At 44.8% G+C, this 13,769-nt stretch overlaps 1 protein-coding gene across 2 annotated transcripts in view; it reads right to left on the reverse strand.

Moving 5' to 3' along the window:
• The window catches only part of LOC144733042 (E3 ubiquitin-protein ligase TRIM11-like), a 101,275-nt gene extending 89,335 nt beyond the window's left edge, over window positions 1-11,940 (reverse strand). The window contains exons 1-5 of one of the 2 annotated variants that reach the window (XM_078614773.1): window positions 10,946-11,932; window positions 9,779-9,874; window positions 4,911-5,144; window positions 2,560-2,582; window positions 2,021-2,124 (exon numbers count right to left, since the gene is read on the reverse strand). In XM_078614773.1, coding sequence (XP_078470899.1) covers window positions 2,021-2,124; window positions 2,560-2,582; window positions 4,911-5,144; window positions 9,779-9,874; window positions 10,946-11,515 — 1,027 coding nt within the window. In that variant the 5' untranslated portion in view covers window positions 11,516-11,932. Of the gene's footprint in view, window positions 1-2,020; window positions 2,125-2,559; window positions 2,583-4,910; window positions 5,145-9,778; window positions 9,875-10,945 lie in introns of both variants that reach the window. The other variant, XM_078614774.1, reaches the window with a different exon arrangement.
• Between the last annotated feature and the right edge of the window lie 1,829 nt (window positions 11,941-13,769).

A 13,769-nucleotide genomic window follows, 5' to 3' on the forward strand; every position in this document is an offset into this window, starting at 1 on the left:
CAGAAATTGAGATTTGATTTGCGATTACATTTTTTAAAGTCAAGCTTCAGTTCAACAGTCACTGTGTAATAGATTTAAAACACGTGATGGAGCATTACCACATGATACCATCAAAATGTGAACTGCTCTATCTATTCTAATGCAAGGATGATAACTTAACAGATTTGAATTGCTTCCAACATGTATTTATTAAAATGTTTTAATTGAAATAGAACGATCAAACATATAACAATTGTTAAGTTAAATAAATAAAGTTATAATTATAAAAAATAAAACAATTCCATTAAAGTAATTGGACTTTTCAAATCGCAAAAAAATCGCAGCCTTTGCGATTTGCTAATCGCATTGCTTCAAATTGCAAATTCGATTTAAAATCGATTAATCGTTCAGCCCGACTGTGCGGTAGTGCCCGTGGGAGGCAGTGGATCACAGCGGCAGCAGCGTGGATATCAATACCGCCGTAGCGTCTCTGTGTGTGTACAACAAACACAAACATCTCCCTTGTGTCACCTTTCACAGGCTGTAGGGCAAGTGGTGTTGGTGAGCACCTGTGAAGGCCGGCACGGCACACGAGGTGGGTGTGATAGTGTAGTGATGTACACTCGTGTGTGTGTGTGTGATAGTGTAGTGATGTACACTCGTGTGTATGTGATGGTGTAGTGATGTACACTCGTGTGTGTGATAGTGTAGTGATGTACACTGTGTGTATGTGTGTGATAGTGTAGTGATGTACACTCGTGTGTGTGTGATAGTGTAGTGATGTACAATGTGTGTGTGTGATTGTGTAGTGATGTACAATTTGTGTTTGATAGTGTAATGATTACTGCTGTGTATAAACATCGCCACTGGGGAGACAAAGGCGGTCTGGTGAGGTGCTGGCCACCCACCCCTTCATAGGAGCTCGCTAATAGCACTTACCCCAACAGTCTGTTAAGGCCATGCAAGGGATCTTTATCTATATCAACGTATTGGTATGTATTGATTAGTGTTCTTTTGTAATTAACTTGTTGTTGCCTGTGTAGTGATTTGCACGGGCAACTTAGCTGATGCCTTGGCCTGGCTGTCTAATAAAACCTAAAGTTGACTTTGATTCTGAGGGCTTCAGGCTGTAACACTGATCCCTAAGAATTGATTCATCTACTACTTTGGCCACCAGCATCCTCACTAGATAATACACACGTGTAATATCAATGGAGCTCATGTAATAGTGAAATACTCTCGTGTTTGTGCTATATATTATTGTCCAATGAATACATTGCAGTCGTAATGTTTATCTTTGCACGTGTCGTGCAAGGTTATGCCTTTCGTCTGGCTCTGTGAGCCTCAGCCATTAACTGGGGAAGCTAAGAATTGTAAAAGTTCCTAAGTTTGACTCTGTGCATCAAACTGTTAACATGAAGCCCGAAGACTCCTAAAAGTGTCCTAGTCTTGGTGAATGATTCTTGGATATTAACAATCAACAATAAGATTCCTAAACGTTACCTTGTTCTAAAGCTATAGTTTGTATCATTGAACCGTACAAATCCTACAGGCACCCTTTGTGTATGCAGTGGTGATGTTTACAAGACGTACTAGGTACTTGTTAAGGCTGAGTGTACCTAGGAGAGCTCCACAATTGGTTTTGAATCCATTCATCACTGATGTTAGCCATGGCCGTGAATAGCCTGTTGGTGACTATGTTTGTAGCTCAGTGCACAAACCAAACCATCTTCACTGGACATCCATACTCACTCTCATCCATACACCCATACAACTCAGATTAGCACGGTTGGTGTGAAAGAAGTTCAATGTAGATCTATACACTTTTACAAAGATAAAGATGCCCCTGCCTATCCTCAACAAACTTTTGGGGCAAGTGCTGTTAGCAAGCACCTGTGAAGGCCCGCACGTCACACCAGGGGGTAATGTTCATAGCGCAGTGCGCTAACCACTACACTACCGCTCCACAACATACTTATACAAGAACAATTACACACACAATAACACACACACACAGGTGGTAAGAGTCTGTGGAACTCACACATGAATGCCAGCAGGTTGACCACAGCTCCCTGCATGGTGCTGATCGCGGCGATGTCTTTTTCGCTGGGAGATGAGGGTGGAGATCCCTTCTGAGCGTCTCTCCTGTGAGACCAGAACCAGCAGTGACTCACACAGCCCGTGTCTTATACAGCACCAACACACACCGCAACAACACACATAGCCAGTGTCTTACAAAGCATCATCACACACACACACATCATCATCATCACAGCATCACACATCATGGTACACAGCATCATCACACATAGCACCATCACACACAGCATCATCGTCACACAGCATCATCATAGCCAGTACCTTACACAGCATCATTACACACAGCATTATTATAATCATCATCATGCAGCCCATGTCCCAGATAAGGCGTCACCCCGTGTGTTATTCTGTGCAATTCTAGATTTGAAGCTTTCGTGACTGCAATGATTCATATTCTCAGGTTTTTTCGGTAAAGTCACGTAGGTAAAACATTAAAAGTAATGAAAGTAAAATATTCTGTGCAAGTTGATGACTCCATACCGGTTTGTCTCCTTCAGGTGAACCTGCAGGAGTCAGACACAGAACAGGGGACGCGAATCAGTTCACCTCCAGCCACATTAACCACACGGTGATTGGTAGAGGCGATGAGGCTGCACTCAACCATTTGCTTATCCCAGTGTTGTTGGTTGTCATCAAGACAAAGCCGTTAACTCGTTTGGACTCGATGGTTCTCATCAGCAAGGTGTGGCCTCTCAAACCGTTGCACGGGCAATAGGCGTACGTGTCACTCGACATTGAGTGGCAGTGATTGTGAACCAACATTGTAAATAATTATCCACTGCGAGGGTGACTTACACACAGAGCATCGTGTTACTTTGTCAGTAGTTTTGACTTTTAGGGACATTTTTTGGGCCCAAAAACCTCAGAGAAGCCCACCATTGATACAATTTGTGCCCAAAAGTCGGTATTGTACATACATAACGTACCTACATAATTATTAACTGTGAATAACCCAACTAATAATAGAGATCCATTGTCATTAATATGCATACATTAACTCACGTCTCCCACTCTGGGCTTCGCACCTGATTGGTTCAGGGTGATGACATCACAATTATTCCTCGAAGACCAAAACAGGAGAATATCTCCATAATTCTGACGGTTACCTGATGAGGCTGGTTTTAATTACTGGCAAAACGTTGTACTCCAATTGTAAATGTTATTCGTTTACTCTCCAACACACCGGTGTGCTGAACTAGTAACTTATTGGCATTTTATATTTACATGACAAATCTAATTGGTTGTATCGGGTGGTAGTGGGTTTAATGACACCTTTATATTTAAGTGATCTAACCCAAATAAAAACTTATTAACGGTGAACACTTGTTGAAGCAGACAATCTTCGGATTGGTTTAAACTTTCCGAGACTGATCAAATAATAAATGCCTCTGGCTTTCCTGTTATTAAAAGCTCTTCTCTTTTCAGCATTACTCTTGGTTGGTCGACATTTAAGTAGCTTAAATCTGTATATTACAGGACCATGTGGATAGATGTTGTAGTGTCAACGTCTGTATACATTACCAACTGATTATTAACTCGAAGGATTTGTGTGTTAATAGTTTCGTAGATAGAAATATAATAATAAAAATAAATTTAATGAAAATAAAAAGAATACAAATAAAATAATAAAAAACAAAACACTTGATTTTTATTATTATTTTTCTATCTACGTGACTTTACCGACAGAACCAAAGAATATGAATTCCTGCAGTCACGAAAGTTGAAAGTCAAAATGTTAATCGTTTATTCATTATTTGGAAATTCAGTAGTAAGTTATATTTTTAATAGAACATACAAATTCACATTGGTGGACTTGTTTCAATACAATCTATGGCCGATAGATTGTATTGACAATGCAAGTTGCGTTATTATGTTCTTTGTGAAACCTTGCATGTGCAGCCTTTCTAAATATACGGGCAGTTTTCGACATAAAACGCGAATTTAATCACGGAACAATGTTTTTTCAGTGGAGCGATCTGAGATGTAATGAGTCAGCCTCGTGCTGGCAGTGAGTGTTTGTGCATGTGTAATGTTCTTGTAGAGACACAGAGTCTTCGTAGAGGCCACACGGTTTATTATACCAAACAGTTACACTTAACCCTAACAAAAAGGGGTAAGGCCCCTTTCACCCAAAACCTGGGGAGGTACAGCCTCCGAGCTATCGTACCTACAACTCTGTCTACTCTAGCCCTCCGGCTGGCTATACCTAGGAGAGGCTGACCCACCGCTGGCCCGGTGGGTCCCTGACCACTGGCCCGTCCGGACCTGGCCCTTAGAAGGGCATCAGGCCGAGGGAACCTCAGGGTCCTAACCCCTCGACCACTGGCACTGCACTGAGCCCCGGCCCTTAGAAGGACGTCGGCGGCTTGGGGTCCAGGGTCTTCTTCTTCAGGCGGCTTCTGGCTTCGGCTTGAGACGGACTGACTCGCTCTCTCAGGGACCCGCACTTTATACTCTTTCTCCCAGAGGGGTTCCAACCGACGTTGGCCCGACCGGTCCGGACCGGTTTCTACAACTCCCCCTGGTTGTGGCGCGTGTGTTTCAAAATGACCACCACACATGTGTGCACCCGTGCTCGCATGTGCGTGTGTGTACAAGTTCGTGTAGGGGGAGTGGTAGTGCAATGGTAAGCGCACTGTGTTACCAACCCGGCTACACGAGTTCGATTCCTGCTCACGACCAACACCAGTGATAATTATCTGAATGGGTCCTGGACCTCCCCAAGGTCTTCTCATCCTCAAAGGAGTTCCTGGTTTGGTGCATAAACATCGCCACTGCAAAGGCAACAGTGGTCAATGGTGGCCAGGTGGGGTGATGCCTACTCACTCTACCTGCAGGAACGCGAGCGAGTCCCTCTCCTCCTGCAGAGTGTGCAGGCGCGTGGCTGCTGCCTGGAGCTCGTTGATCTCGTGCTCGTAATGAGCGATGTTCTCCTCGATCTGGGACAGTAGCTCGTGCCCCTTCACGTCCACACGGTCCAGAGCTGCCCTCTCATCCTCATCGAGCATCTCCCTCATGTGGGTGAACTCGCCTGAGATGCGAGCCTTGGTCTGGACCATGGAATCCTGCAAGGGTGTGCGATGGAAGCTATCATTTCATATTCAATGCTTAAAATACCAAAGTAACATTGTTTTCTGGCTACTCCACTAGTTTGCCCTGCCTCCACATTATGTCTCTGCACTCACATCTCAGTGAACAGGTCGATAACTGTTGAAGAATCTAGGACATTCACATCTATAATATGGTTAGTAAGAGAAAATGCAAAATTGTATTTTTCTGCAGAAATAAACACGTCATAAAGTGAAACATTAAATTGTAAATCGAAACATTTTTTTCCATACGGTGTCATATGACCTAAGATGCATTCCTAAAACAAATGTACCCACCCAAAACATACTAAAAAAAATATTTCAATACAACTGAGATATTTTATGCACAAATAAGGAGAAAAATAACGACTAATAACTTACTAAAATTATCTGTTATTAAGACTACCGCACGTTATTGGATTGTCCATTCCTCTAAACACATGCTGGGCTCTCTCCCCTCTCTCCACCGTTTCAAATCACTCCGAGCTCAGATATTTGATGGAGACCAATGCTCTGCTTTTCTGGTTGTATTACTAATATTCTCCACAACATGGAGATGCTGTGTGAATTATTATCACTAGCTGACTTGATGCCCACTTTTACAACAGGTTTTGCATGACATTAGATACTTTGGATACTCGTAACATTTTCGTGGTGGTGGGGTTTTTGTGTTCCAATGACCCTCAGAGCTATGTCGCCTGGAGTCTTGTACTCCTGGTAGGATCTGCCTTGGTTAACAGGTTTGGGCAGAGGTTCCAGACAAATAATGGTCCAAAAAAACATCCCTTTTTGAATGGTTAAAAAATACTAAAATCAGAGAACCTGACCCAGACAAGGTATACCAGGACAACCCCAGGGAGCCAGGCCTTGGGGTGGCGTTCGCCGAGAAGCACCTGGTGGCCAGGTGACCACATAACCCGGTTGAGCCCTGCCCAAAATGGCTACGTGGCTCCGTCCTCTGGGCCAACCATCTGCAGTACGAAGGGTGAGGGGCGAGTGCGATGCTAGTATAGCAGGGAATGGGAAGGCCTCAGACGGACTGAACCTTGGAAATGGGTACTACAGTAGCTATTAGGACATATAATGTCACTTCACTGGGGGGGGGGGGGGGTGGGAAGGAGTCGGCACTGGTGGAGGAGGTGGAAAGGTACCGACTAAATATAGTCGGTCTCACCTCCACACACAGCATTGGCAATGAACGCTAACTTCTCGATCAGGGGTGGTCTCTCCAATTCTGGAGAACCCCCTGGTGAGTGGCCCCGGGTGAGTGTGGAGATATTCAAATTCCAGGCTGGGTGCTATTCAGTTGGAGTTTTTCCCAGTGGATGAGAGGGTCGCCTCAATGAGACGTTGGGTCTCAGAAAGGACAACTCTGACTGTTGTCTGTTCATATGTACCAACAGCAGTTCAGAGTATTCGGCCTTCTTGGAGATGAAGGGTGCAGTGCTTGATCGTTCCACCTATCGACTCCATAGCCTTACTGGGTGATGTCAATGCTCACGTGGGAAAATATGGAGAAACCTGGAGAGGCATGATTAGTGGGAATGTCCCCCCTGATCTGAACCCGAACGGTGAGATGTTACTGTAATTCTGCAATAGTAACGGAATGTCAATAACAAACACCATGTTCGAATATGAGGATGCTGATGTGTGTACTTGGTACCAGCGCACATTGGGCCGAAGGTCAATGATTAACTTTATAGTTGTATTATCAGACCTAAGGACATATTTTGTGGACACTCGGGTGAAGAAATGGGCAGAGCTGTACACTAATCACTGCCTGGTGGTAAGTTACACCTAATGTTTGGGGCACCGACCAGATAGATGTGGAAGGCCCAAACGAATAGTGCAGCTTTTCTGGAAACGTCTGGCGGAAGACCCGGTGCAGAAATTTTTCAACTTCCCCTTCTGGGAAAACGTATCCTCCACTCCAGAGAAGGTCATGGACATTGAGTCTGAGTGGACGATGTTCAGGACCTCTATTGTGGATGCGACTGCAAAAGCTATTGTCGGGAGGCAGTGAGTGCCTGTGAAAGTGGCAAACCTAGGTCCCGCTGGTGGACATCAGTGCTGAGGGATGCTGACAAGTTGAATAATTAGACTTTTTCCTAGCTATGCTTGGTTAAAGGTCTCCCAGCTCGATTGAGAGGTACCAGCTTGCCAAGAGTGTGGCAGCGGTAGCAATTGCTGAAGCAAAAGCCCAAGCAAAGGAGGCACTTGGAGAGGCCATGGAGAGAGACTACCGAGCAGCCTCAAAGATATTCTGTCAAACCATCCGACGCATTAGGAAGGGTATATGGGATGTTGCCCCATCTGTTCTCAGTAACATTGAACACAACGAAGGAGATAGTCGAGAGGTAGAAGGAACACTTTGAGGAACTCCTCAACCCAGTGGACATGCCCTAATCTCAGATGGCAGCCCTGGAAACAGCTGGGGGCATCGGATCCATCACGGCTGTTGAAGTCACTCCAGCGGTCGAGGGCCTTCATAGCAGCAAAGCTAATAGAGTGTATGAGGTTCACCCAGAGTTGTTTAAAGCGCTGGACAGTGTAGGAGTGCCTTTGCAATGTTGCATGGAAGGTCGGTACAGTACCTCTGGATTTGGAAATTGGAGTTATGTTACCCATTTTTAAGGAAGGGGACTAGAGGATCTGCTCCAACTACAGAGGGATCACACTCCTCAGCGTCCAAGGTAAAGCCAGTGCTAGAGTGCTGGAGATGAGTTTCTTGCCGGTTAGTTGATCCTCAGATTCAGGAGGAACAATGCGGATTCCGTCAGGGTTGTGGAACAATGGACCAGCTCTTTCCCTTCTCACAGATATTTGAGGGGTCATGGGGGTATACTGCTCCAGTCTACCTTTGCTTTGTAGACTTGGAGAAAGCATATGACTGTGTTCCCTGTAATATCTTGTGGGAACTGCTGCGGGAGATTGATGTACCGGTGCCGCTTTTGTGTGGTATCCAGTCCCCCTATTCCAAGAGTGAGAGCTGTGTCTGTATTATTGGTGTTAAATCAATGTCATTCACTGTGGGTGCTGGACTCTGCCAAGGGTGCGACTTGTCTCTGCTCCTTTTTATGATTTTCACGGACAGGATATCAAGGCACAGTCCAGGTATGGAGAGTATTCAGTACAGGGGCATGGAAGTGGCATCGCTGTTTTTTGCAGATGACGTCCTCTTTGCCTCATCAGTCTGTGATCTCTAACGTGCACTGGAACAGTTTGATGCTGAGTGTGAAGTGGCTGGGATAAGGGTCAGCACTTCCAAATCTGAAGTCATGGTTCACTCTCGAGAGACGTTGGATTATTCTCTCCCTGTGCGGAGGGAAAACTGCCCTTTGTGAAGAAGTTTAAGTACCTCGGGGTTTCTATCCCAAGTGATGGTAATTGGGAACAATGAGATTGGACGGTGTATCGGTGCAGCATCCGAAGTGTTGCAGGCACTGTACCGTTCCATGGTAGTGAAGCGGGAGGTGAGTTCTTGAACAAAGCTCTTGCTTTACAGGTCAGTCTACGTTCCCACCAACACCTATTGTCATTAGCTTTGGGTGATGACTGAAAGGATGAGATCGCGGGTACGAGGGACGAAAATGAGATTTCTCCGCAGGGTTGCTGGGCTCACTCTCCGTGATCAGGTGAGAAGCTCGGTAATCTGGTAAAGCCTCAGAGTGGGGCCGCTGCTCCTCTGAATCGAGAGGAGCCAGTTGAGGTGGTTTAGGCACCTGGTAGGGATATCCCCCAGTAGACTCCCCCTGGAACTCTCCTGGGAACGTTCCACTGGGCGTTGACCCCTAGGGCTGACCCAGGACATGCCGGCTTGACTGTATCACTCGGCTGGCCTGGGAACACCTGGGAATTCCCCAGAAAGTGCTAGAGTCTATCACCAGGGGAAGGAAGGGTCTGGACCACCCTACTCAACATTCTGCCACCGCGACCCTCACCAGGACAAGTGGATTGAGAAACGAATGAATAAACAAACTCATGCATGCGACAACGGAAACAGGCTCATAGCAATATCGTTGAAGACATATCAAAGTAGATTCAATTACGTAATTATCTGAATCATTAAAATATACATCAAAAGAGCTAATCACTAATACATCATGATTCGTGCATATTCAATTTAAAACGTTTTAAATAATAATTGGCTCTACGTTGTGCTGCTTTAGAAATAGGTGCATGTCATGAGAGCAAAAGTGTTTTCTGGCATTCCTTGCACTCTCTTTATAGCCGCATCTCTTGTGTTTAATCTAGCATTCAACAGCCGATTTCCTGTCGTATTTTATCGCCATCTAGACTCGTTTAATGGCCAATTTTTAATTCAAGACAATCGTTGCTCCATACTGCTTTATTTTATCTGATCCATTGCAAATCATTCGAGTTATCTTGCGACGTGCTTTGAAGTCTCACGAGAGATACACGTTTTTGTGTAAAACGTTGCATTAAAAAAGATTACATTTCAATTACCCATAACTATAATAATGCAATGTCCTGCACAGTTATTACACACTGACTCAAGCATACCAGAGTTCACTTGAATTATCCTCAAGGGGAGTCACGGACTCTACTCCGGGTGGAGGTCACAGGGCCACAGAGGCCACGCGTGGTACCTGCACGGCCTTGCGAGTGGCCTTCATCTGTCCCACGGACGCCTCCACCTTTTTCCTGTCCTTCTCCACTGCCCGCATCTCCTCGCCGACTCTACCCTGGAAGAGACAAAGTTATCAGAGGAGATAGTTCTGAATTGCCCAACAGAAGCATGGTGAGGAATTCAGCCTGGACTGACTGTAAAAGTCTGATAGGCAAGGGACCTGTGGACAGGTAACACTGGTCAAAACCTTTTTCTGGCATAAGGTATTCCAACGTTTCTAAGGTAATTTTGGGGTGCTGATTCCAAATCTGGCATCAGTTTTTGTCTATCACATCCGGTTTTTGAGATATCAAATATTGCATTTTCAATAAAAACAGCAAATTTATGCTCATATACTAATAGCTAAACAGACATCCATACAAGAATAAGATACAATATACAATAATAATGAAACAAACATTTAATGAGCCGTAGCACAAAGTTGTGAGAGTGACTGCATATCAATGTGAGTGAATGCATATTACCATGTAAGAATTTAATTGTGAAGATAAGAAAAATATGTACAAAAAGGTAATTCACAATAGTGATGTTACATCTGCATAAAATGGGGTATGCCGATAGCATAACAATGAGATGTGATAGAGCAAATCTGAGATCAGATTTGGAATCAGCACCCTGAAATTAGTCTACAACAGCTGCAAAAGTCCAGGCCGGAATTTTTTTTGTTGACCAGTGTAATCAACCCACAGTGATGTTTGTTGAATGAGATGTTTCAATTATACCCAGTGGACAATTTGTTTTATCAGCTCATGTAGAGGTATCATAATCAGTATAGGTATTTATACTGGTTGAATCCGATGAGCCATAAAGCTCTTTTTCCCAAATGTCCAGTAGGGGTGGGTAAACACGTTAAAACAACAAACTATACAAAAAAATCAGATAGTAGTGCAAAGTACATGAAAGGTAAACAAATCACCCAATAACATACACATACAACTAAGCCATCCCCATCCTACCAGGCAAAGCCTACCGAGGTATCAATTAATTATTTTTTAGAAGCGACCTGGCCACAAATGATAACCTATTAAAGTGGTTTATCATGTGGAAATGTCGAGCTGCCAAATAATCTCAATGCATGTTTTTTTCTGCACCTCAATGGTTCTCGCAGTTGGCATGCAGGCCTCACCTTCCGTGTCTTATGCTCGTTCTCCAGCGTGTCAACATCATGCCCTCTGTGTTCTCCAGTGAAAGCGCAGACTGTGCACACGAGGCTCACGTCTTGTTTGCAGTAGAATATGAGCTCCTGTTTGTGCCTCTTGCACTTGCGTTCTTCAGGGTTCACGTCTGGTGGAACCAGGACATGGTCCTTCAACTTCGCTCTCTCCAGGTGAGGCGCGAGGTGCTTCCTGCAGAAGGACATCTCACACTTGAGGCAGGTCTTCACTGCAAGCGTCTTGCCTTCTGGGCAGTTGTCACAGAAAACAACACCGCCAGCAGCAGCAGCCATGGTCTCAGTCACTCGCAGCTGTTCTATGAGGTTGGCGAGCGTCACGTTCCTGGTCAGCTGGGGTCGTTGAGGGAAGGTCTTGCGGCACTGCGGGCAACAGTAGGAGCCTGCCTTCTTCCAGGCGTCCTCCAGGCACTGGAGGCAGAACGAGTGGCCGCAGCTGAGCGTGGAGGGACAGTCAAACGTGTCCAGGCAGATGGAGCAGGTCAACTCACGGTCCACATTCTGAGCAGGAGCTGCGCTCGCCATGACCCAAGAATGCACCCAAAGTAGTTTCTCACTGTGCCTCAGAGAATATATTTCAACAAAAATACGTTATGTTTATAATACCGTGAGATGTTGATTACCATTGACGAGGTGTGTTCTGTTCAGGAGACGCTGTGTGAGCAGCTCACACAGTGGAGATGAACAAGGAAATGAACTTGACTTCACCCGCAGTTAAGTTATAAATACCTCGAGACACGCCCTGGAATGTTCCACACGGCGGCTGGGCTCACCTGTGTAGACGTGGCGTTACAGTCACGCACTGTGTAATAGGTAAAACTGATTTTTGTGTTAATTTGTCATTCCCCTGCATTTCCGATTAGCACGGTTGGCTACGTGCAGTGTGGAAGAAGAAACATTCTGATGGTAATGGTTAACTAGTTTTTTCCCATCTGTGTCTTTATTCATTATTTTTCTTCTTGGTTCTTTCGGTAAAGTCACGTAGAAGGGAAGTAATAAAATAATAAAAATAAAACATTATTTTATTACTTCCCTTCTACGTGACTTTACCGAAAGAACCAAGAAGATGAATCCCTGGAGTCACGAAAGCTTTCAATCGAAATTCATTATTTTTCTTAAAAGGCCTGTTTGTTTAAGCTTCACAGTCTGCAATCGTCTTCCACCTTTATCAACTAATATTTAACTACTGGCTTCATGCATCCTCTGACCATTGGTCATTTTTTTTTGTTATTCCAACGACACCGTTTTATCCTGAGTAGACGGTGGTTGTATGTATGTTGAACTTATTTTACACCATACTTAATCAACCGTGCTAATCGAAAGTGTGGGTGAGTGTGTAGGTGGGTGATTGGTTTAGTGTGTGGGTGAGTGGGTGTGTGGGTGAGTGAGTGTGTGAGTATGTATGTTATACTTATTTCACAGCGTACGTAGCCATTCGTGCTAATCGAAGGTGCGAGTGAGTGGGTGGTGGTGGTGGAGGTTGAGTGAGTGGGAGTTATTTGGTGATAGGGGAGACAGATGGGCAGGAGGATGGCGTAAAGGGTGGGCGAGCAGGCGGTGAGGGAGGGCTGGAGGAACGGTGGCTGGGAGGGCGTGCGATTGAGTGGTTGGGTCCCTAGGTGAGTGGCCTTACGCATTACAACAGCGAACAGCCTCTGGCTAAACAAACATCGTGGTTCATTTAAGCTCATTATCTGTACGACTTTCACCGTACATTTTCCTATTATGCGTAAAAAACATCGAGTATTTGAATCTTTATAACCTAAACAATATATATATTCATCACCTATTGTTAATGTTAAGATTTTACATCCTGCAATCGCCGAGTTTGGACGATTCTATAAAACCTTTTTTTATTTTACCAGGTAAGGCCCACTGAGGTATACAGCTTTTTTTAGAAGCGACCTGGCCACAATTTAAAGCTCAACGACGTGGCTTATTACGTGGACATGTTTCGCAGCCAAACACTCAAAACGCATGTTTCTGAGTGTGGAGGGAAAAATTGGAGAACACGGAGACAAATTCACGCGACTACGGGTTGAGAGACAAGCAAACTCCAAGTACATGTACAGGTGTCAGGGTCTGGATCGAACCGACGACCTCCTGTATACCGGGCGAGGTAGTTAACATCTTCCAGCCACCGCAGCGCGATGTAAATAAATTACAGAGCAGCGACAACGAACAAGGAAACGAGCTGACTTCACCTGCAGCTAAATTATAAACACCACGAAAAGCGCCCTGGAATGTCGCACGCGGCAGCCCGTACTCACTTGTGCAGACGTGGCGTCACATTCACACACACAGTGTCAAGGTTAAAGAGTCGCAATTGATATATTTTTACAAAAACCCCACGGCAACCATGAAACTGTAATGGTTTGTCCTCCAAACTGGTTACATCGGATTGGGTGAGGCTGGGGTTTTCACTGTAAACCGCACCGTGTAAATTCTTATTTAAGCTTTAAAATTATAAGTAGGCTTTCGCGACCAATATTATTAATTAAACGTGTTTTTGGGCTAGATCGCATAAATATAAAAGTGTCGTTAAACCCGCCACCACCCGCCACAACCAATGAGTAAGGTTTGTCACGTAAACAAAAAAACATTTCCGCTAGAGTGAGGCTGTGCATTGTGCCCAGCAAACCACACAGCTGTCAGTTCGTATTCAAGGTTTACAAAAAAACGATTCCCTTAACCCGTAAGTAAAATAGAAACCAAACAACTCAATATTTCAAGAGCCGCAATGCAACGTGGTGCGAGTACGAGAGACGGTGGTGGTGGT

The sequence above is a fragment of the Lampetra planeri genome, chromosome 45 (assembly GCF_965212315.1).
Source record: "Lampetra planeri chromosome 45, kcLamPlan1.2.h2, whole genome shotgun sequence".
NCBI classification, from domain to species: domain Eukaryota; kingdom Metazoa; phylum Chordata; class Hyperoartia; order Petromyzontiformes; family Petromyzontidae; genus Lampetra; species Lampetra planeri.